This window comes from Geotrypetes seraphini, chromosome 2 (assembly GCF_902459505.1).
Source record: "Geotrypetes seraphini chromosome 2, aGeoSer1.1, whole genome shotgun sequence".
In the NCBI taxonomy this organism is placed as follows: Eukaryota; Metazoa; Chordata; class Amphibia; order Gymnophiona; family Dermophiidae; genus Geotrypetes; species Geotrypetes seraphini.
In genome coordinates, this window is record NC_047085.1 from 421,742,278 (window position 1) to 421,765,418 (window position 23,141).

Genomic DNA, 23,141 nt, shown 5'->3' on the forward strand with positions numbered 1-23,141 from the left:
TCTCTCTAATCATCTTACTGATTGTTTCATTGTTAGTAGTTCGATGTCAAACCATCTTTATAACAGCACTTATGGTGATGATTGAAATTAAGCAGGTAGATTGGAATATTTCCAGCCCCTACCTTTTTGAATGATTCTCTGATGAAGCAGTGAGCAAAATGGGCCCATTAGAATTAGCATCTAGACTCAATGATTCTTCAACCATAAGATAAGTTGATTGGATGATTTGATGTACAAGGATTTGCTATTGCAAATTATTTATAAATTTTAAGTGCATATCCACAATTAGCATATTTGATGAATTATGGAGGTGGAGGAAGACCAACGATTACAACAATGTCTAATCTAGCTAAACAGCCATTTGGCTGGCTTGATGACAAGTAATTAGTCTGAGGTCTTTTCTCCCTCCAGATTACAATGAAATAAGTGAAAACATGAATAATGTAAAATTATTATATACTTTCTGTATATACTAGAAGATAAGAAGTATTTTGTATTTATTTTCTTATAAAATTGTACAGGGTATATCCATGTATAAGTATTTATATATTTATTTAATTCATTTTATATCTCATTTTCTTCAAAGAGCTCAGAACGGGTTACAATTAACAGGTTACAATTTGACAGACAGTACAAGTTTGTGATACAAGGTTGTATCTTAACGCGATACATACTAGGGGTTCTAATACCAATGAACATAATGTAGAGTAGAGAATGACACAGGGAAAAAAATTGTCCCTGTCTCCACCTCATCCCCACAAACTCGGTCCCCGTCTCCACCCTAGAGGATGTGGAAGAAGCAGATCAAAAATGATGGAGGAGAGGGAGGCACATATACAGTATATACCTGTGCTTCACTAATAGAGAACCATATGGCATACAACGATATTGTATAAAATCGCAATTTCTTTATCAAATTTTACATCTTTACACCTATATAATTTTAGAATCCCAGTACTCATACATGTTATCACTAAATTCTTCTGGTGAGCATTTCTCATACATCATTTTGATTCTCATACATCATTTTGTTTCTCAGACCTTCGCTCGCTACTCATGGGTGGTCACACACTTCAGCCATCATGTTTCTCTGAAACACAGACCTTGTTGGGTCCGGTCTCCATGTATATGAGAGCCATCCTTTGGATAATAGCATTTTACTGACTTTTAATAAAAGTTCCTACACTTTGTACATTCCTCACTGCAGTTTCTTTTTGTTTACAATGAAGATGCAGCATTTTAATCAAACTTGTGGCATGCAGAAGCTAGATTCTATGAAAAGGAATCTGCAATGATTGATGATGTCTAATCTGTTTGTCTTTTTAATTCTGTCAAGAAGAAAGAAATAATATATTTTAAATGTATGACATTTATCTGCATTTTCTTATCTTGTTTTTATTTTAAATACTATATAATTTCCTTCCAGATTTTGTTACTCGATGTTCCTATTGAAGGACAAAAGAAAAAGAAGAAAAAGCTCTTGTTAGAAACCAAACTGCATAGAGACAGTGAGGTAACACAGGAAATCCTAGACTTTGTAGCAGAAACCAGCAAGCATCTGTCACCAGCAAATGTAGGCATAAAAGGTGAGATCCCTTCTCAGTTTATATATGTCTGTATTTCCATTTTTTTTATAATTGGTTGACATGTACAAAACATTTACAGAGCTATATTGAATACCAGCTCTCTGCCCTACCCTGTCCTGCAACTCAGTCACACTATTTTCCCATTTCTTTCTTCCCTCTGCTGCTGTGTCCCTCATACTGCCAGTTGCAAATTCATTGACTATGTCCAGGAAGAAGTAATTTATATTGGGTTTAGCAACCCCAATCATTTGTAAAGTTAGCTTCTTTGTAGATAGATAACTATAGATATTACAAAAGAAAGCTCAGGAACTACAGATGTTAAAAAAATAAACTTTTGAAAATGGTCTAAGTGGAGGTGTGGCTTAGCAGCTCAGCATGTCGGACGTATAATCACTTCTCTCCACAACTTTGGTGTCCTTTTTGATATTATAGAGTTGTGGTTTCCCTTTTGAGGTGGAAATTGCGATCGGAATAAAAAGACAAGTGAAGAATGAAAAAAAGGTTTTAAAAAAGAGGAAGATCGATGATATTTCCCTGAGGCATTTGCTGCGGAGAGCCGTAGGAAGTTAAACTGTGAGGTGAACTCATTAGTTGCTGTATTTGGTCAATTAAGCTTCTGGAAAAAAAAATATAAAAGGAAAATAATAAAGAAAGAAGCTCTTCCGGGCAGTCTCAGAAAAGGAAAGGGGTTAGCTAGGGTGAAGGTTCAGATAGAGTATACGTTCTAGCCTGCCTAGTGAGCCGTTGCAGGTATAATGGAAGATTCTTATAAATAATGGCTGGATCAATGCTGTATATCTCCTGAGGGGGGAAAAGAAAGGAAAAGGGGAAAAAAATCATCGAGTGTGGAAGTTTAAATAAGTAAGAACTGTTTGTAAGAACTACAAATCTTTGCCTGCATTAATTATCCTGGTAACTGGACAAGCTCAGGGCAGAGGACCGAATCAGCTGTTTGCTTAAATAAAAACGGATCGCTAAAGATTGCTGTAATTTAAAGGGGAAGTAAAGGCAGTGCAGTGCTGACATGGCTTCATCTCGGCAATCAAAGAATGAAACTACGGGAGGAAATGCAAAGCAGCTAAAGGCAGATCCCCTCTCGAGTTCCACTTCCGTCGGATGGAAATAGTGACAGCTCAGACTTAATAGTTGAGCTTAGAAACATAATGCTAGATGTCAAGGAGAAAGTTGCCAATCTAGCCAGAAAAATGGAAGTGGCTAACACTCGGGCAATTCAGCTGGAAGCGAGAGTGGAGAAAACTGAAGAGGCTCTGCAGCAATGCCAAAAAGATCATGATGTTGTTCAAAGCTTGGCAAGGAAGCTGGAAGATCTGGAGAACAGATTCAGATGTAATAATTTAAGAATACTTGGGCTACCGGAGGGTTTGGAGGGGAAAGATGTGATTGGATTTTTGGAGGGATTGATACCAAAATTAATGAAATTAAGCCCTAGATTTCCGTTGGAGATTGAGAGGGCCCATAGAATTCCTGGAAAATCAAATACAAGATGGATTCCACGACTGCTGATATTAAATAAGGAAATAAAATACAAAGGGTCAAAATTAATTTTTGTCCTTGACTTTGCCAAAGCCACAGCTGATAAACGAAAGGAATTTTTGCAAATGAGACCCAAACTAAGGGAGCTAGGGGCTAAATATGGTTTATTGTACCCAGCTGTAATGCGGGTTACACTAAATAACAAGACAAACCAATTTGAAGAGCAAGGAAAATTATTGGAGTTCCTGAATCAGCAGAAGGAGCCAATGGATATATAAAATATATAATCCAGAGGATAAAATAATAGGTAGAAGAAATAAGACTTGGAATCTTGTTGGTTATGGCTGACTAGATGACTTTTCAGATGGCTTTGAATCAGTGGTTCAAATGGGACTTGAATTGACAGCAAGGAGTATATAGGGAAGATTTACTGTGTAAGCTGGACAGTGCGAGTATCTACAGTACTGAAGCGGAGGACCGTTAAAGAATTTCCAGCCGTCTGAGACTAACAAAATGATACTTAGCAATATGTTGTTGGAAAAGATAAGGATTTTTTGAAGGAAGATAATGCAGGAATTTCATCATCTGCAATGCAATGTCGCTGAGGTAATCATTTCATTCTTCCTGAATGATTAAGTGCAGTACATTTAAGAGTCCTTCAAATCAGAGAAGAGATGAGAATATTTGAAAGATGGCAGTTCTAAGGTTTTAAACGGCTGCATGGAATGGATAGTATGCTATCGTTTAAAATGTCAGAATGGTATGTGCTGATTTGTTCATATAAGAAACTGAAAGTTGTGCAAAAGTTTCTGCTTCTTATTGGTAATGAAAATAATTGGAAGATTTTCAACTTTAAAGACTAAGTAGCGGCATAGATCTAACATAATATTGGATTGAACAGAGTTCCTAGGAGAAAGAGCAGCACATTTAAAAGTATTCTTCTTCATGTCAGAAAGAAGATCTCCAGAAGATTAATTGTAATGTGATGTTCAAAATACGTACAGAGACGATTTAATATACAGTTATACAGTGCATCTAAATGTCCCTCGTTGTGAATATGGGTCAATTAGAGAAATGTTATTTAAAGTTCAGCAATGACTATATGATGACAGTATAGTATACAGTGAGATGATTCAATAGAAAATATTGCAGTTCATTTAATTAGTTTTTCTGCATGGTGATAAAATTGTGATAAAAACATATTAATTATAGGGTCATATATAGATTTCATTTGGATTATCTCTAAGGGTATTACTTGATTAAAGTTATGATATAAAATAGATTTAAGAACATGAATTTACTTATTAGGATGATTTTTCTTAAGATATATTGCAGGACCCTTACATTGATGATATGAGTTATTGCTAAATGCCATAATTATTTTTAATGCCAACTATAACATATTAGCTTTACTTAATATTTATTCAATATTATCAAAATCAGTTAAATGAAATGCATTATTTAAATTAATGAATTAAAGTCCCAAGGGAACAGTGTTCTGCTTTTTATGATTTTTACATAATTTTATAATTGGTAGAAGATTTAGGGGGTAATTGATGGGATTTATATGTTTAAACTTAACTTATGAGTTTTTAAATAATATGTTCAGAAGTAAGTGGGATATCATTAATAATACATAAATATTAGTTGAATTTTTTAAGATGGGGGTACATTATAACTTTCTTGATATGATGATTTTTCTTATAATTGTTGTAGGAACTTGGCATGGATGGTATGAGTTACTGTTTAAGGCCATCAATATTTTTAAGACCTAACTATTACTTATTAGTTTTACTTAATTTTTACCCATTAATATTAAATTAATCAAAATTAATTATTTAAACTACTTAATTGAAATCCCAAGGGAGTAAGGTTCTGTTTTTTTATGATTTTTATATGATATCATAATTAGTAGAAGATTTTGGGGATATTTGATGGGGTATCTGTGTTTGAATTTAACTTATGAGTTTTAAATAATATGGATTTTCTTTTTCTCTTTCTAGTATAAATTATTTCAATGGGTACATGGGAATGATCTGGAAAATAAAATGGGAATTATTATGGATTGGACACCTGGGGGGGGGAGGGGAGCTTTTGAGTATAAGTCTACATGGACGCTACTAAGCGTCAGGTTATGAAGTGGGGGAGTTATGGGTGGGAGGATGGGGGGTTATTTTAGGGAATTGGACGTGTGTTATATATTTAGAGGGGCATAATTGAAAGGGACATCTAAGTCTGTTTACGTTCATCTCGCAAGTCGTCCAAAGTAAAAAAGAGCCTAAGCACATTTTCAAAAGATATGTCCAACTTTTTTTGACTTTCGAAAATCATCTAATTATACATCCTGCCGATCTGATTGTCCAAGCCGCTAAATCGTCCATCTTTATACCATATTTCCGTCCAACTTTCCGTCCAAGTCCAAAACGCCTAGAACAAGCCATGTTGGACGTGGGAGGGGTCTGCAAAGTGGTGGACTGCACACCCAGACATGCCACCTAAATAGTGTGGTACCTTACAGGGCACTGCTGTGAACTTCACAAAAAGGGTGCCATGGCTTCTCCTCACTACAGCTCCCCTATAGGTGACGGTGAGCCCCCCAAACCACCTCCAGAATCCCCTAGACCCACTTATCTACCACCCCAATAGCCCTTATGGCTGCAGGAGCCACTTATATGCCAGTAAAAAAGGGTTTTGGGGGTGTAAAGAGGAGTGCACATGTTTAAGTATCAATGCAATAATTACAGGAGCTTATGGGCATGGGTTCTCCTCTCCATGGGTCCCTAACCCACCCCACAAGACTACTTAAGCTGCCTCTGTCCTGGACGACTAGGCTTTCCTATGCTAGGCGGCCAGGTGATAAAGGTCTGGAGGCTGAAATTTAAAGTTGTGAATAAAATGTTTATGGGGGTGGGTCGGTGATCACTGGGATAGTGTGTGGGGGGGTCTGTTTTATGTGTTTGCAGTGCTTATCTGGTGACTTTAGGTGGGTTTTTGTGATTTAGACCATGTTTTACATGGGCTAAGTCACAACGTCCAAGTTCCGTCTAGGCTCTGTTGTTAAACTTTCGGTTATACATGCTGTACGACTAAGTCTAAGCTGGCCCATGTCACGCCCAACTCCCGCCCTCGACACGCCTCCTCAAACCCCCCATTTAGCTTTGGACGTTGAGTGGCACTATGAAGGCCTAGGTCGTTTAGAAATATGTCCAAAACCCATTTTTATTATCAGCGCTTGGACGTTTTTGAGAAATGTTTGTCCAAGTGCCGACTTAGGCCGGTTTTTGGACGTTTTTCTCTTTCGATTATGAGCCCCTTAATGTTTAGTCACAGAGTTCATTGGGAATAATTTTTATGGTACCAATTCATTGAAATTTATAATGAATTTTAAACTTTTTTCTTTAAATGTTAATGGACTAAATCATCCTATTAAAAGAAAGAAAACTTAACTTTTTAAAGCAACAGGATGCTGATATTTATTATATTCATCTGTCTGTGGCTGAATCATTGAAACTAGAGGGAGGATGGGTGAAACAATTTTTTAATGCTCCTGCTGTGGATAAAAAGGCTGGTGTAGCTATTCTAATAAATAGAAAATGTTCTGCAGGGTTTAAATTAATTTCAGCAGACTTCTTAGTAAGATGGAGTCAGGTAAACATGAGCTTAGGGAAAGAGACTTTGGCACTGTTTAATATATATGCTCCCAATTTGAATCAAATGGAATTTTTCAAAACTCTTCAACAGCTGATCCTACCACTGGCTGCTTCTAATTTAGTAGTGGCTGGGGACTTCAATGCGGTTATGGACTCAGTGATAGATAAAAAGCCTAGTAGAATATTAAAATTATTAGGTTTGGATAATTTGGTGCATTCCTGTGGGTTGAAGGATATATGGAGGGTTCTTCATATTAATGCTTGGGAGTTTTCTTTTTGTTCCCATGTACATAAATCATTTTCACGTATAGATTATATTTTTGTTTCGGATAAATTCGTTCAGCAGGGACGGAGAGAGATCCAAGATGGCGACGGAGTGAGTTGCATCTGAAGTCGCTCCTGCACTTTACTGGCAATTTGCATTTCTATCAACATTTTTACCTCTTGATATGCCCAAGCGCAGGGGCAAACAGAGGGGCATTCTTCCAGCCTCCTCTGCTACTTCATTGTTGTGGCAGGCGGCAATAACGGCATACGCCGTCTCGGTTGGATCAGGCTTGTCCGCTGACTGAGGTGGGCAGACCTCGGACTTGGAGGGCGAGGTGTTGCTCAGCCCACTGGGGCCTGGAGTTCCTCCACGTCCCAGGAGGATGTCGGGGACGCCATCAGCAGCGCGGGAGGCGCCGGAGTTGATGTCTCCGGCATTGCAGATTTCACCCCTGATCCCAGATGCGGTTCACAGCTTGTCGACTTCCTTGCAGCCGACACCAGAGGACGGAGGAACTGAAACCTGCAGGGAAGGAGGAGGTGGAACCCATTGGGGTAGTTCCTGGAATATCTATACCTGCTCCTTTAACAAGACCTGAGGTGATCGACATGGAAGCGATTTGGAGTGGACTGGAATCTCTACATAAGGTATGCTCCCAATTTGTTTCCTCAGTACAGAACACTAATATTTAATTTTAAACCTATGAAGAGAAATTTCAAAAACAGTCTGACAGAATGGACAATTTAGAAAAATCAATGGCAGAAATGAAAGTCTCCACTAATTCACAATTGAAGGAAAAGTGCCTGTTTATTAGGGAAATGGAAAATTTGGAAAATGCCAATAGAAGTTTGAACCTTAGACTTTTACATTTTCCAGTATCCAAATTTCAAACATCAAGAGACTTATTTCATTCCTTCTTAAAACTAGTATTGAAATTTCCTGAAAATAATATGCCACTGTTACAAAAGCTATATTATTTGAATATTCCTAAAGAAGATAAAGGCAAAGGAACTGTACCAGGAGATTTGGATCTCACTGGTATGTTGGAAACATCTCAACAAGAAGAAATAGTCAGTAGAGCAACCTTACTGGTAACCTTCGTTTTTCTCCAGGATAAGGAGGTAGTTCTTCATCTGTTCTATAAGACTGATAATGTGGAATTTCATGGCTTTAAAATTTCAATATTTCCTGATGTTTTGAAATGGACGCAAGCCAGACAGAAGAAATTCCTGGCTTATCGTCAGTTAACTTTGAGTATGGGAGCAACTTTTCAGTTACATTTTCCCTGTAAATGCTGCGTTACCTATCAGATTACTAGATATATATTTTATGACCCTGATCAGTTGAACTTTTTTCTTGAGGGTAAGGCAGCTGAAAGAACTTCAGAGGCCTCCATGGAGTCTCTCAACCAGGCAGTTAGTTAATTAAATCCAACTGCACTCTGTAATGTGATTTAGTTATGAACCATTCCTGAAAACCAACTTCCCTTGGAGGTGATGGATTCTCTCTCCTCAGTTTGTGGATTTTGAATTAGTCATTAATGTGGAATTATTTTATAATTTGTTTTTTTTGTTTCTTATTTCAATTGTTTATTTCCACTAAATTGTTGTTCAACAATTTGTAAAAAATATAAAAAAATTAAAATAAAATAAAAAAATTAGTTCAGCAGGTCACTAGAACTGTTATTGATCCAATTGTTTTATCGGATCATGGCGGAGTTTGGATCGAATTTCAACTGATTGATCAAGATTTTAATAGACCTGTATAGAGATTTAATAATGCATTGCTTGCTGAGGCAAATTTTGTTGAAGAGTTTCAAATAAAGATGAATGATTATTTTCAAATTAATGCCTCAGAGGAAATCTCTTTGGAAACATTATGGGATGCTTTTAAAGCAACCATGAGAGGACAAATTATTTCATTTTCAGCTTACATAAGGAAAAAACTTAAATTAGAATTTTCTAATTTGGAGAATAAGATTAAGAATAAGATTAAGATTTAGAATTAAAACTGGCCTCAAAGTGGGAGCAAAATACTTTACAGGCTCTGCTGAAAGCCAAATACAATTACAATGAGATTTCCTCTCGAATGGCTAGGAAAGAGTTGTTTTCCCAGCAGGCACTGTATTATGGGAATTTGAATAAGGTGGGAAGAATGTTAGCTAATTATCTAAAGGCAAAAAAAAAGAAAAGTAAAAATTGTGGCTGTCACAGATGAGTGGTGGAACTCATTCTCAAATTGGAAATATTTTAACACAATTCTTGAAATATTATAAAGCATTGTATTCTTCCGAGGTTTACTCGAATAAAGAATTAGATGGTGTAAAATTTTTAAAATTAATGAAGGGACCTAAAATTCACGAGCATATAGTGAGATCTCTTGAGTTGCCAGTCACACTGAAAGAACTACAAACAGCATTGAAGTCCCTTAGAGTTGGATCTGCTCCAGGTGGTGATGGGTTCACTGTAGAGTTTTACAAATCATTTCAAATTACCCTATTATCTCAATTACTAAAATTATATCAGAATCAACTGACTAAGGGTTATATTATAGGTACTATGGCAGAATCTTTAACTGTAGTCTTGACAAAACCAAATAAAGATCCTACGTTGGTTTCAGATTACAGGCCTATCTCTTTGATTAATGTTGATGGGAAATTATTAGCTAAGTTATTGGCCTTAAGATTGGCTAAGGCTCTCCCTTATGTTATTGAAATGCACCAAACAGGGTTCGTTGCTCAAAGACATTCTTCAAATAACACTAGATTGGCTTTCACATGTTAAATTTAACAAAAGCCATAGATGATCCAGCCTTCTCTGTAACCTTGGATGCAGAGAAGGCTTTTGATCGGGTAGAATGGACCTTTAAGTATCAAGCAATGGATTGGTTTAGTATTGGTTCTGGATTTATACAAATGATTAAAACCCTGTACAGCTCCCCTTCTGCTAGATTATATATTAATGATAATTTCTCAGAGCGTTTCTGTCTGCAGAGGAGAGTTAGACAAGGGTTTCCATTATCCCTTTTGCTTTTTGATATTGTTTTGGAACCCTTGTTATTGGCTATACAACAGGCAAAGGAGATTCAGGGTATTCCTTATGCAGATAGGGAATACAAGGTCTCTGCTTACGTGGATGACATATTACTTCACTTGAGGAATCCTGAATCTACCATTTCACATTTACTGGATTTGATAGATAAATTTGGGATACTATATCAATGTCAATGAAGTAGATAATGTATAACTACAACCAAACAAAAATGCTCCACTCTAATAGCTAAGGGTAATGTTTTTAAATGGAAGAAAAAGCCTCAGGTTTGTCTAGGCAGAGCATGCAAGCTCAAACCTCCTCCACCCACATCATTGGCTATAAAAAAACTTTCGTAAAGACTTTACTCTTGCCGCTAAGCTATATTTTTAGCTTGGGACACTAAGGCCCTGATTCTACATAGTGCGTCCTGATTTTAGGCAGCTGTCTAATCAGCCAATCGGGATGCACATTTAAAAAAAAAAAAATGCTCCCCAGGCAGGCTTTCTATATTAAAGGCGAGGCCCGCAAGACACCTAAGCTCGCCTAAGGGCCTTAGGCGGGCCTTAGGCGAACCTAGGGTGCCCAATCCCTCCTGCTATAAGTATACTGACCGCCCTCCCCCCCCCCCCGACACTACCGATCGCTGGCAGGAGGTGCCCAATCCCTCCTGCCAGAAGATGCCCCCCCCCGACACTACCGACCACCCCTCCCCCCCCCCGACACTACCGATCGCTGGCAGGAAGGTGCCCAATCCCTCCTGCCGGAAGACGCACCCCCTCCGCAACTCCCCCCGCGCTAACAGCCCTCAAACCTCCCCCCAACCAAACTAACCTTTCCTTGTTGGCCAGACGGGACTTGCCCGTCTAGCCAGCAGGCCCGTCTCGTCGATATGAGGCGGGCCCGCCCCTTCCCGGCCCATCCTTCCGAAGCCTAAGGCCCGATTGGCCCAGGCTCTAGAAGCCTGGATCAATCAGGCCTTAGGCATAGCGGGTCCGCCCATCCCCACTAAGTCTAAGGCCTGATTGGCCCAGGCGCCTTAGAGCCTGGGCCAATCAGACCTTAGATTAAGTGGGGAATGGGCGGACCCGCTATGCCTAAGGCCTGATTGGTCCAGGCATACTTATAGCGGTATACTTATAGCCGCATTAAGTATAGTGGCCGCGTCTACTTACAATGTAGACCAGCATTTTGTTGGCCTACATTGTAAGCGTCTCTTCCTCTACTAGGGAGACGCGTAGGGCCGCCTAGGTTCGCCTAAGGCCCTTAGGCGAGCTTAGGTGTCTTGCGGGCATCGCCTTCAATATAGAAAGCCTGCCTGGAGAGCATTTTTTTAAAAAAAACGTGCATCCCGATTGGCTGATTAGACAGCTGTAGGACGCCTACAGCTGCCTAAAATCGGGACGCACTATGTAGAATCAGGGCCTGATTGCTTAGTTAGCAATGCTGTTACAAGTGTAGAAGCATAAACGTGGCGTCTCTCAAAAGCCAACGTTTCACAGATCACTACCACTTCTTCAGGGCTTGCTGACACCCCGCTTCTTCATACTGTTCTGTAAAACAAAATCTAATTCTGTCTCGTCTCTAAAATCAACTCTCTCTACTTTACAGAAAGAGAATAATGCCAGTACTCACTGTGCTATTTGCTTCCGCGATTTCCTCCGCATCCTGTTTCACTAACGGCTTACTCGGCAACTTTAAACCAGGATCCTCCAATCACTCTCCTCAGCATCACTCGTGCCGAGGGAGTTTAGGGTTATCCTCATTGGATCACTAGCTTCTTTGTAATCCGACTAGAGCTGCAAGGTACGAGTGGAATAGAAGTCACTAATGTAATGTAATTTAATGTACTAAGGTGAAAAATGAGGTAGCTAAAAAAAAAATGCTGGAAACAACATTCCTGGTCCATGGCCGTTGTGCTATTTTGTTGCAATTTGATCTTTTGGCAGCTTTTGATGTCGTGGATCACAATATTCTCATACAACTCTTGATTAATATTGGTTTAGATCAGAGAGTTTTGAACTGGTTCAGCGGCTTCTTGAAACTATGATCGTATCAAGTACACACTGAGGGTAAATTCTCTCCATCTTGGATTCCTGTTTGCGGAGTACATCAGGGATCCCCACTATTTCCCATATTGACATATGCTTTACTTTTAGCACCTAAGTTGGTCTATTGAAGAATCTGGAGTATACTGTGGTTTTATATGAAAGTATTTTCATTAAGTAGATTAAAAATAATTACAGTATATATTGTGCTGCAATGACATACCAAACAGACCATCATCAAGAAATGAATCTAAATAAAATAGAACCTATACCCCCCAAATTCCCTTCCATTCTTCTCTTCCTCTCCCCCTCTTTTTCTATTTTATGTCCCAGCCAGTGAAATCTAGATTTCATCCTACTGGAGCTGGTCAGAGACAATCTAACTGCGTTCCTAAAAAAAAGTCGGGGGATGGTTGTAAAGATTAACAGTAGAGTGGACTAGTATTTAGATTTCTAGGTCATAAAGAAACCGAATGTACTCACATGGTCAAAGAGCACAAAAAGGGGTCCCAAAGTTTAAGAAAACTCTTTTTATTCTTCTGGCCCCTTTTGTCAACAGAAAGTCTTTCCATTCTTAAAAGGTCTTGCATTTGATTACGCCATTGGTAAGGGTGCAAGATGAGGTATGAATCCATTTAAGCAAACTGTGGTTTTAATATAGAAGGATAGGACTACCTCCTTTAAATAGATTTGAGGTAACTATAGATCTTTGAACATAAGTTAGAAATTGTTTGATTTCACTATGTAATACGATTTTTGTTCCTGGGCAGTAAGTGTAATTTCTTAATTGCTCTAATTTAATCTAATGCTTAGTTTTGTATACCAAGACTTCATTCCAGAAAAGCTCGACTCGGTTTACAATGATTAAGTTAGGCCAATAAGGACATATAGAGAATTATCAAGAAAGACTAGTTTCCAAAATGTTTAGTAAACAGAATGGTTTTCAGAGACTTACGAAAAAAGGGAAGGGAACCAGAACTTCTTAAGAGAAGTGGAAGGTCGTTCCAAAGTCGAGTAAACTTAAAAGACAGAGATTGACCAAGAGTCTTGATTCTTTTAATACCTTTACTAGATGGACAGGATATCTTGAATTGTTGATCACCCCTTGCAAAAGAGAACCTATAAGAGTTCCAAGATAAAGGAACTAGGGGAGTAAAATATCACAGAGGATTTTAAAAGTGACAAGTATAGAAAATGTCTGTTATTTCCATAAAACTTTGCTTTGCTGACCAGGATAGTCAAATTTTGCAATTTACCTATTTAAAACATGAAAACGCTGAATTTTTGTCTTTTAATTTTTATAAAGTCATAAAAAGCAACATATAAATCACAATTAACATATATTTATTTTGAAGTCATACAAAGATGACCATAGGAGATTTAGAAGTGAGTAGTTTTTTGAGATTTGCAATTATAGTGTAAGTCATTTTCACAAATTAATCCCCATATGTACTCTTCCCATCATGATCTCATTATATTGTCCTTGGTAGCAGCATTCAAAGTCCAATATATCCTGGTGGAAGCGCTCACCTTGCTCCTCTGAGTATGCTCCCATGTTCTCTTTGAATGACTCAAGATGAACATCAAGGATATGGACTTTGAGAGACATCCTACAGCCCATTTTACTGTAATTCTTCACCAGATTCTCAACCAAATCCATGTGGTTTTTGGCCTTGTGATTGCTAAGGAAGCCCCGAACCACTGCGACAAAGCTGTTCCAAGCCACTTTCTCCTTCCTAGTTAGTTGCTTGAGAAATTCCTTGCGCTCCAGCTTTTACCTTTGCCTCAGACAAATTAGGGAAGATGTCTTGAAGGTACTTGAAGGCTGCCAACTCTTTATCTAGAGCTGTGACATTTGTTTAATTAGTCCCAGTTTCATGTGCATTGGTGGCATCAGCACCTTCCAGGGGTCCATCACTGGTTCCCATTTGACATTTCTTCCCACAGAGAACTTGGTGTGCTGTGACCAGTCCCATCTTAGGTAATGTGCCTTTGTGTCCCTGCTGTCCCACAGGCATAGATAGCAGGGAAACTGTAAAACCGCCTTGGACACCCATTAGGAATGCCAGCATTTGAAGTCTCTGATGACCTCCTAGCTGTACTCATCATACTTCAAGGCACCTAGTAAGGTTTTGATGTTGTTGTAATCCTCTTTGAGATGCACTTAGTGAGCCAGTGGAAGAGACGGGTACTTATTCTCGTTGTGGAGCAGCATGGCTTTTGATACTCCTGGATGAGCTACCAATGAAGAGATACCACTCTTTAAAGTTACAGGCGATTTCCAATTGCCTCAAACAAACTGGTCACGTTGTGACAGAAGCAGAGCCCATCTTGATAGGTGAAGAAGATGGAAAAAGCTTGGTGACACTTTCTCTGATCTGTGACTTGCACACTTTCATCCAGCAAGTTCCACTTCTTGTGCCTAGACGTCAAAAGCTCAGCATTGGACTTGGTGAGACCAAGCTTTTTGGTTTGGGTAGTATGGGTTTCTCTCATCAACTGCACCACTGATATTGTATACTGGATCTACAACATCTCCCTCATTCTCTGACTTGCTGCTCTCTTCTGAAGACAGCTGCGCTTCTGGGGGAATGGGTATGGGGAGCTCAGGGCAATGTGGCACCGGGGTGATGGATGAAGGAATGTCCATATATATGATTGCTGATGCATGCTTATCAGTTTGGTATTTAGAAGGCCATGTAGAAGGAGCAGTTGCTTGAGTGATCAGTGGGTTCCCGCCAAATTTATAGGATAGTTCTCTTTTCCCCTCTGTACCATCCTGTAGAAGAAAAAAAATGAAATTGTGGTAATAAGAACAATAAATTTATTTCACCTGACTGTGTATGAAATTCTCGCAACATATTTCATATTTGATATAATTCCAAATATTGAAAATTTTAAAATTGAAATAATTTTAAAAACTAAACATTCAAAGAAATTTTTAGCAGAAAATTTCTCTATTCCAGTGAGAAACAAAATTGTCTTACCTCCTAGAGATTTTTTGGCAGTGCTTGCATGTGACTTGAGGTGCCAAAATATGCTTTGTAGGCATCACACATCTTAGATACTTCTGTGGAGTACTTTTTCCCTCTTGTCTTGATAAATTGGCAACATACTTAGCAAAATACAGCCTCTAGATGCCATCTAAAACAGTGCAGATACAGTATGTTATCACTTAGGCAGTTGGAACTGAACTGGGCTTATGGCAAGATCTCTATAGTTATACTGTACTAAAATTTATATTGATGGAAAGTTAAGTTATTGAAGTTACTCTAAAAGGCTCTTACTAAGGCCTATGGCCTTAATTAATGCAGCAGATGCCTACCGCTTGCAAAAATGGTACATTTCAAAATATCAATGACCTGGTCACAAAAGCATAGGCAATTAAAAAAGAACACTTATTATCCAAGAACATACACAAAAAACTTTTTTGTTACATATGTCCCTTCCCCCACCCCCACCCCCACCCCCTAGTTTGCAATCATACTGTACTGTAAAGTCTATGGAACTATTCAGAAGCAAAAGACAGGTTGTCTACATGATTATTGATCGCTTTCCTGTCTAGTGCTTTGTCAGCATATTTCAACTCAGCTTTTAAGGTCATTCATTTTCTATCTTGTTTTATTTATAACCTTTCTAGTCAATTATCTAAAAGCAAGGTAAGATTATACTGATGCATAGTATGTTTTAAACCTTCCATTGTATTATCTCTCTCCATTTAAATTGCTAGGTTTAATGTGTTGAATATTTTGCCCATCATTCTCTAAATAAATGAAAGAAAAAGTGTTGTCTTTTTAGTTCATGTAAAGATTTATTTTGTTTCCTTAAGGTAGGAGTCTTAACCCAGTCCTCAAGATGCACCTAGCTGTCAGGTTTTCAGAATATCCAAAATGAATATGCATGAAAGATCTGTATGCACTATCTCCATTGCATGCAAATCTATCTTATGTATATTCATTGTGAATATTATAAAACTATGATTGGCTAGGTGTGTCCTGAGGACTAGATTGAGAACCACAAGCTTACGGATACTTAAATTATCTCATTCCAAACTGTCTATTAGGAATCATAATTAAAGAAGAAATACAATAAAAATGCTCTTCACCTTGGAGAAGAAATGGCTCTGGGGTGATATGATAAGAGGTCTATAGAATAATGAGTGGAAAGGGTGAATTGCTTGTTCTCTCTTCCCCAAAATGCTAGGACTAGGGGGCATGCGATAAAGCTACAAAGTAGCAGATTTAAAATAAACTGGAGAAAATATTTCTTCACACAATGTGTAATTAAACTCTGGAATTCATTGCCAGAGAATGTGGTGAAATCAGTTAGCTTAGCGGGGGTTAAAAAAAGGTTTGGCTAATTTCCTAAAAGAGAAGTCCATAGGCCTTTATTGAGATGGCTGTGGGAAATCCACAGCTTATTCCTAGGATAAACAGCATAGAATATGTTTTGCTACTTGGGATCTAGCTAGGTGCTTAGGACCTGGGTTGGCCACTGTTGGAAACAGGATATTGGGCTTGATGGTCCTTCGATCTGTCCCAGTATGGCAATTCTTATGTTCCTATGTTTATGTGTTTCTGGAAATCTGCTGTGTCTATATGCATAAATCGTGCTTCTGAACATTGTCTTGCATTCCAGTAGGATAAAGTGAATGTATGTACATATGCCAAACTGTCCCCAGTCTCTTTTGATGAGCCATTACACTAATATATCTTAATGGATTTATTTTTAGTATAAAATTCAAAATGTATGAATGCTTTTCTGATCTGAAAAAATTATTGCTTTACTTCTTTGTTTTTGGATTATTTAGGAAAACGAGTGGTGTTAATGAAGAAATTTCCTCTCAGTAGTGAGCAGGCTGGTAGAGAAGCCTCAATGTTTTTGGTGCCAGCAGCTGTCAAAGGTAAAGTACAACCATGTTTTCACATGTTTATGTAAATATATACCTTTGAGTTACAGTACATGGGGAGATAGGTCCTATTTTGTTTCTCTGAGTCTGATGTTTTGCTTTCCATGGCCTCAAAATGATTGAGATCAACTAAGTATCACAGCGTAATAAATTTGGATGTTTTGTTTAATTTAAACAGGAAATTAAGGGTCCCTCCTATGGACTTGGCATCTCTGGTTCCTCTCCCTTGTCTTCCTTCTCCCTCCTTCCCTCTCTCTCCCCAATTGGGTGCTGCTGCTGCTGCAGAATTTCTCTCCCCCCTTCCCTGTGCAGCAGCAGCATTTCTACCCCCCTTGCCTGTGCAGCATTTCTTCCCCCCCCTTGCCTGTGCAGCAGTAGCATTTCTCTCCCTTGCCTGTGCAGCATTTCTCCCCTTCCCTTTCCTGTGCTGCAGCAACATGTCTCCCCCTTGCCTTTGCAGCATTTCTACCCTCCCCCTTCCCTGTGCAGTATTTCTACCCTTCCCCCTTCCCTGTGCAGCAGCAGCAGCATTTCTCCCTCCCTTGCCTTTGCAGCATTTCTCCCCTTCCCTTTCCTGTGCTGCAGCAACATGTCTCCCCCTTGCCTTTGCAGCATTTCTACCCTCCCCCTTCCCTGTGCAGTATTTCTACCCCCCCCTTGCCTGTGCAGCAGTAGCATTTCTCTCCCCCTTGCCTGTGCAGCATTTCTCCCCTTCCCTTTCCTGTGCTGCAGCAACATGTCTCCCCCTTGCCCTGTGCAGTATTTCTAGCTGTGCTAGAGGTTTTTAGCTCGAGCTGGTGCAGTAAATGCTCATAGAATTCCTATAAGCGTTGGAACACCTACCTCACTGCTCATGCTAAAACCCTCTAGCGCAGCTTAATAAAAAGAGGGGTGGGCAGACCGCCCCAGGTGCTGTCATGGTAGGGGCACCGGCACCTCTCCAACCCCCCCACCACCATTACACTCGTGCCCTCCCTTCCCCGGCCCCGTACTTCTTTAAAATCTTCACCAGCGCAAGCAACTACTCTAGCCTGTCCGCACCGGCCTGGCTCCCTCTGAAATCACTTCCAGGTCACGGGGCCCGGAAGTGATGTCAGAGAGAAAGCCAGCACGAGCAGCAGACTGGAGAAGCTGCTCATGCTGGTGAAGATAACTGTTATATGAGCTTTAAAGACCCAAAGGACCTGTGAAGAAAAGATTAATGTAGTCTTACAAATATGTTTCCTTTTCATCCTGCTAGACCAGTCCAAAGCAATGGATTATGTCTTCCTATCAGTATATGATACCAGAGAAACTTAACTCTTCCAGTCACCTTGCTAGTATAAGGCCTTGTCAGCCTGGAACTTGTCAGTATTTCTCTTTATCAGCTGGTGCAGGTAAGACTGGTGCAGGAGGATTCTTCCATGCAGGTCTTACTCCCCACAATGCAGTTCATGGATTGCAACCCCTAGAGGCAAAGTATGTTTGAACTATGTATGTCAGAATTGCAGGATGAGCGAGTAAAAAATTTTTAAAATAAAATAAACGTTCTTTGGCCAGTGTTGTCTTTCAGCGATTAGTCCATAGACATTTGCCCTAGTTGAACCCAGAGAGGTCTGACCTCCTTAACCCATGGGCTCTTTCTGGGTTAGGCTGGCTGGCAAAGGTGATTCATTTATCTTATTTCCCTTCCTCCCTCTCTTACCATCATTTTATTGCTGTCCATCATTTTATTGCTGAGGTTCTGAAAGAGCTTCGTCTCCACCTTATCTGAGGCATGGCCCTCCCTAGCGATAGGGGAGTAGTGCTAAAGTACTCCCAGGATTGCAGAATAGATGTTGTATTGAAAAAGCTTTTTCATGTGGATAATTGTCACCACTGATACAAGCCTGGGGATTAGGGAACTGTTGCCTTGGATGGCTTGTATGAAAGTGATAGTCGAATCAATAGGTGTCATGGACTATAAATCACTTGGTTTCAAGGACCATTTGCTTAGCTCTCGCTGTTTTAAGGAAATGAGGTTTGGATGATGTCTAACAATATGACTGCAGTGGTGTATGTAAATGAATGAGACCAGGAGTACTACAATGTCACAGGAGGTAATCTGGTTTTGCAGCTAGATGGAGCTTAATCTGATTGAAATTTCAGCAGCTCACATTGCAGGAGTGGAAAGCGTTCAGGCAAAATTTCTTAGCAAGAATGCTTTGGACCTGGGGAAGTGATATCTGAATCTTTTGACCTTTTAGCTGTTGTTGGAGCATTAGAGTCCCCACTCTTAGATTTGATGGTGACACAGCAGAATGCAAAGTGCCTCCTTTTGCCAAAGGATGAGGGACTTCTGAGTCAGGTCCTGGTCATAAGAAAAAATCAATATTCCTTATGGCTTATGGCCTTGCCCTTTAGAGGTGGCACTTGAGGCACAAGGGTTACTTGGCATTGGTTATAGCTACCTTTCTCAAGGCCCACAGAAAATCTACATCTTTTACATATGCCAACCTTGAGTGCTGGTGTTCAGAGCGTGGCTTAACTATATGGAGTTCTCTCTTATTACATTTCTGAAAGGGGGTGTTGATCAAGGTTTGGCTCTTAACTCCTTTAAATTGTATAAGGCTCAGTTGAATATTATGTGCTTCTTAAGAGGAGTAAAGCAGATTTGATCACTGCTGCAAATTGTACTTCTGCAATGGGTTCATAACTTTGTGCTTAATGTACTGGTTAATCATCCTTTTGAGACCTTGTGAAGGACTCTCTGAAAGACCTCTTTTTGAATGCAGTGTTCCTTATGGCTTTCTGCTCAACCAAATGAGTCTCAAGGTTGCAGGCCCTCTTGTGCAAGGATCTCTATTTATCTTTCATGGCCAATTCACTTACTATTGTAGGGTGCCTTCTTTTTTTTTTGCCCAAAATGGTCTTCTCCTTTTATGTGAATCAGGTGGTTTCACTTTTACTATTCTCTGAGAAGGCAAAATTGGAGACAGCATGAGTGCTTCTTGGGGTGGATGTTCAGATAGTGCCCTTGTGCTTTATGGAAGTGACAAACTCCTTCTTGAAGTCTGATCAGCTCTTTGTCTCTGAGTCCTATTTGATGTACTGAATAAAAGCAGCATATATCCTCTACTGGAGAGCTAGTTCCAGTAGTGCAAGGGCTCATTTAGCAAGATTTCAAATGGCCTGACAAAAGTGCAGCCAATGATACCAGAAGGTATTTTATAGGATAGCAACTTGTCATTGTATTCCTTTATTAAGCACTATATGATTATTGTTGAGGCTGGAGATGATACTGCTCTGTCAAAGGCACTTTTATAAGAAGCACCTGCATGTTTTCTCAGCTTACAGGACTCTACATGTCTCTGTATGTGTTTATTACTAATCTGCATAGGGTTTTCTTAGGAATTTCAGGATTTTGTGTATAAATTTGTTTTAATAGATTGTTTCTTTTGCCATTTGATTACAGACAAGTTATAGGCTGCAACACTCCTTATACCAGCAATGTCACTGGAACAGTTGAGCTTCCCTGTCTCCATCTGCTAGAAGGGTAACAGAACCTATTGGTCTGGACCAGGGGTAGGCAATTCTGGTCCTCGAGAGCCACAGGCAGGTCAGGTTTTCAAGATAGCCACAATGAATATATATGAGATGCATTTGCATGCACTGCCTCCTTGAGATGCAAATTTGTCTTGTGGATATTTATTGTATATATCCTGAAAACCTGACCTGCCTGTGGCTCTCGAGGACCAGAATTGCCTACCCTTGGTCTGGACTGGTCTAGCAGGAATTGAGGAAAGGAAATTATCAGGTAAAAGCAAATTTCAGCATATTTTTAGAGACTTGATGTGTTGGTCCAATAAAAAGTTCAGTTTTCACCAAGATCAGTACAACTACCATTATCCTCTAACATTAGAAATGCTTACTTTTCTAATAAAACCAGAGGAAAGAAGTTTGATGCGGGGGAGGGGGTGTTTCCTTTCAAAATCCTAGATTACAAGGAACAATGGGCATTTCTTGATCATTACAGGCTTATGTTCTTAGATACTGATTAAATGATAGTGTGAATTCTGATCTCATGTCCAACCTTTCCTTGTCTTCTCCTCCCTCCCTTCTTTTTTAGATACTGCTAAGAATGTTTGTAATCCAGGAGGTCCATCTTTTTACTGCCTGCAGGATATCATGAAGGTTTGCAGTGAATCCAGCACTCACTTTTCTACACTTACTGCAAAGATGCTAATTGCCTTGGATAAGTAAGAAAAGTATTTATTTAGATTTGGCATAATATCCTTTCCAACAGGTGCTCAATGTGGGCTATAATGTCATAAAAACATAGGGCTAGATTCACAAAGCAAACCAATCGTGTACCGATCGGTTTGTGAGCCCTTTGCGACCCAATTTCCCTTTGACCCGATTCACTAACCTGTGTAGCAATCCCATCCCGATTTGTGCATACAAATGAGGGAAATTGGCATGCAAAGCAGGAAGGAAGCGATTCACTAAAATAAAAAAAGCAACAGCGACTGAGCTGGCTGATCCAAAGTAAGCGACTGCTGAGGACCAGTTGCTGAGGTCCTTTCCAACTGCCCTGCCTTCTGCCGCCCTACTTCTCTGCCCTGATTTGCTCTCTGCCCCGTCTCAGCCCTGATCTTCTGCCTGCCCCAATCTGCTCTCTGCCACATCTCAGCCCTGATCTCCTGCCCTTTCCCGCTCTGTGAGCCTGTGGTTTTAATCCGCGGGTTTAAAGTGGGCTAAAACCATGGTCTCGCTGGGCTATTTAAAAGTAAAAGTTTTTTTTTTTTAAAGTCGCAGCTCTTAGACGCATGCGCAGACCATCTACAGAGTCCGTTGACACTAACAATTGTCAGTGGACACCAGTGTTCCCTCTAAGCGGGCGGGTGTTGTGAGCAAACTTTTTTCACCGTGAGCCAAAAATATCGGGCGCCAGCAAGTTATGAGCCAACTCGCCCGATTCTCCTCTCGCCGCCCTGCCATCTGCCGTACGCCTCTTCCGATCGTGCGCTGTGACGAGAAACGTGTGCGCTGCGATGTAATATTTTGTGCGCCAGCGCACGCCAGCGCAGCTTAGCGGGAACACTGGTTCAAATGGTTTTATTTATTTCCCCAAATTTATTTTTGTTATACGCATTGAAAATATTTGATATTGCGTTTAAATCAAAATCTCAATAAACTTGAAACGAGTGCCCGTGAGATTGTGGGAGGGTTAAATACTCAAAACTTAGAAGTTTTTGCTACGCCAGCTTTCTGGTATCTTTACATACAGTGGCGTACCTAGCATATGTAACATCCGGGGCCCATCATTTTTTGGCACCCCCCCCCCATCTGTAAGAAAAACATGATTTTTAGTAACAAACCACACGTCACACATGAGTACCTAGGAAAAGGCAGCATCTTACATATTGCAGTGAGCAGTACATCAATACACCCATTGTAAAACTAAACAAGCCAGACCAGCACAGATCAATCCTACACCGTCAATCCTAACAGAAAACCATGTCTTTCGAACACACAGAACACAGAAAACACCTTCGCCTAGTAAGGAATATGTAATCACAAACTAACCCCTCCCTCTTTTACAAAACTGTAGTGTGGATTTTAGCTACGGAGGTAACAGCTCTGATGCTCATAAAATTCTGAGCATCAGAGCTGCTACCACCAAGGCTGGTGCTAAAAACGCTTCACAGTTTTGTAAAAGGGGGGATAAAATAAAAATACATAGACAAAGGTTAAATTGAACCAGCAAGAATCTGGACTCTGCATACAATGCTTCACAGAAACAGTGACACATGTCTCCTAAAGCAATAAATAAATAGAAATTTTTTTCTACCTTTGTCTTCTGTGGTTTCTCCTTTCCTCATCTTCTTGTAACTCTCTTCCTTCCATCCACTGTCTGCCGTCTCTCTTCCCCTATATGGCATCTTCTCTCCTTCTATGCCCCTTCCAGAAACTGTATGCCTCCCCCTTCCATCTCTCCTTTCACCCCATTGGTCTGGCATCTCTCTCCTCGCCTTCCCTCTCCCACACCTCTCCTCATAGTCTGGTATCTCCCCTTCCCTGATTCTCTGGCATCTCTCTCCTTTCCTTTTCTTCCATCTTTCGCTCCCCCTCCATGCTCTCACATCTCCCCCTTCCTTTTCCCTTAGACTGGCATACCTTCCTCCTATGCTCCAAG

The 23,141-nt window shown here is 39.9% G+C and overlaps 1 protein-coding gene across 2 annotated transcripts in view; it reads left to right on the forward strand.

The window, feature by feature from the left end:
• KRIT1 (KRIT1 ankyrin repeat containing) overlaps positions 1-23,141 on the forward strand; it is a 178,879-nt gene that overhangs the window by 49,299 nt on the left and 106,439 nt on the right. The window contains exons 3-5 of one of the 2 annotated variants that reach the window (XM_033931157.1): positions 1,427-1,586; positions 16,886-16,978; positions 21,072-21,201. In XM_033931157.1, the coding sequence (XP_033787048.1) occupies positions 1,427-1,586; positions 16,886-16,978; positions 21,072-21,201 (383 nt within the window). Of the gene's footprint in view, positions 1-1,426; positions 1,587-11,723; positions 11,834-16,885; positions 16,979-21,071; positions 21,202-23,141 lie in introns of those variants that run through there. The other variant, XM_033931158.1, reaches the window with a different exon arrangement.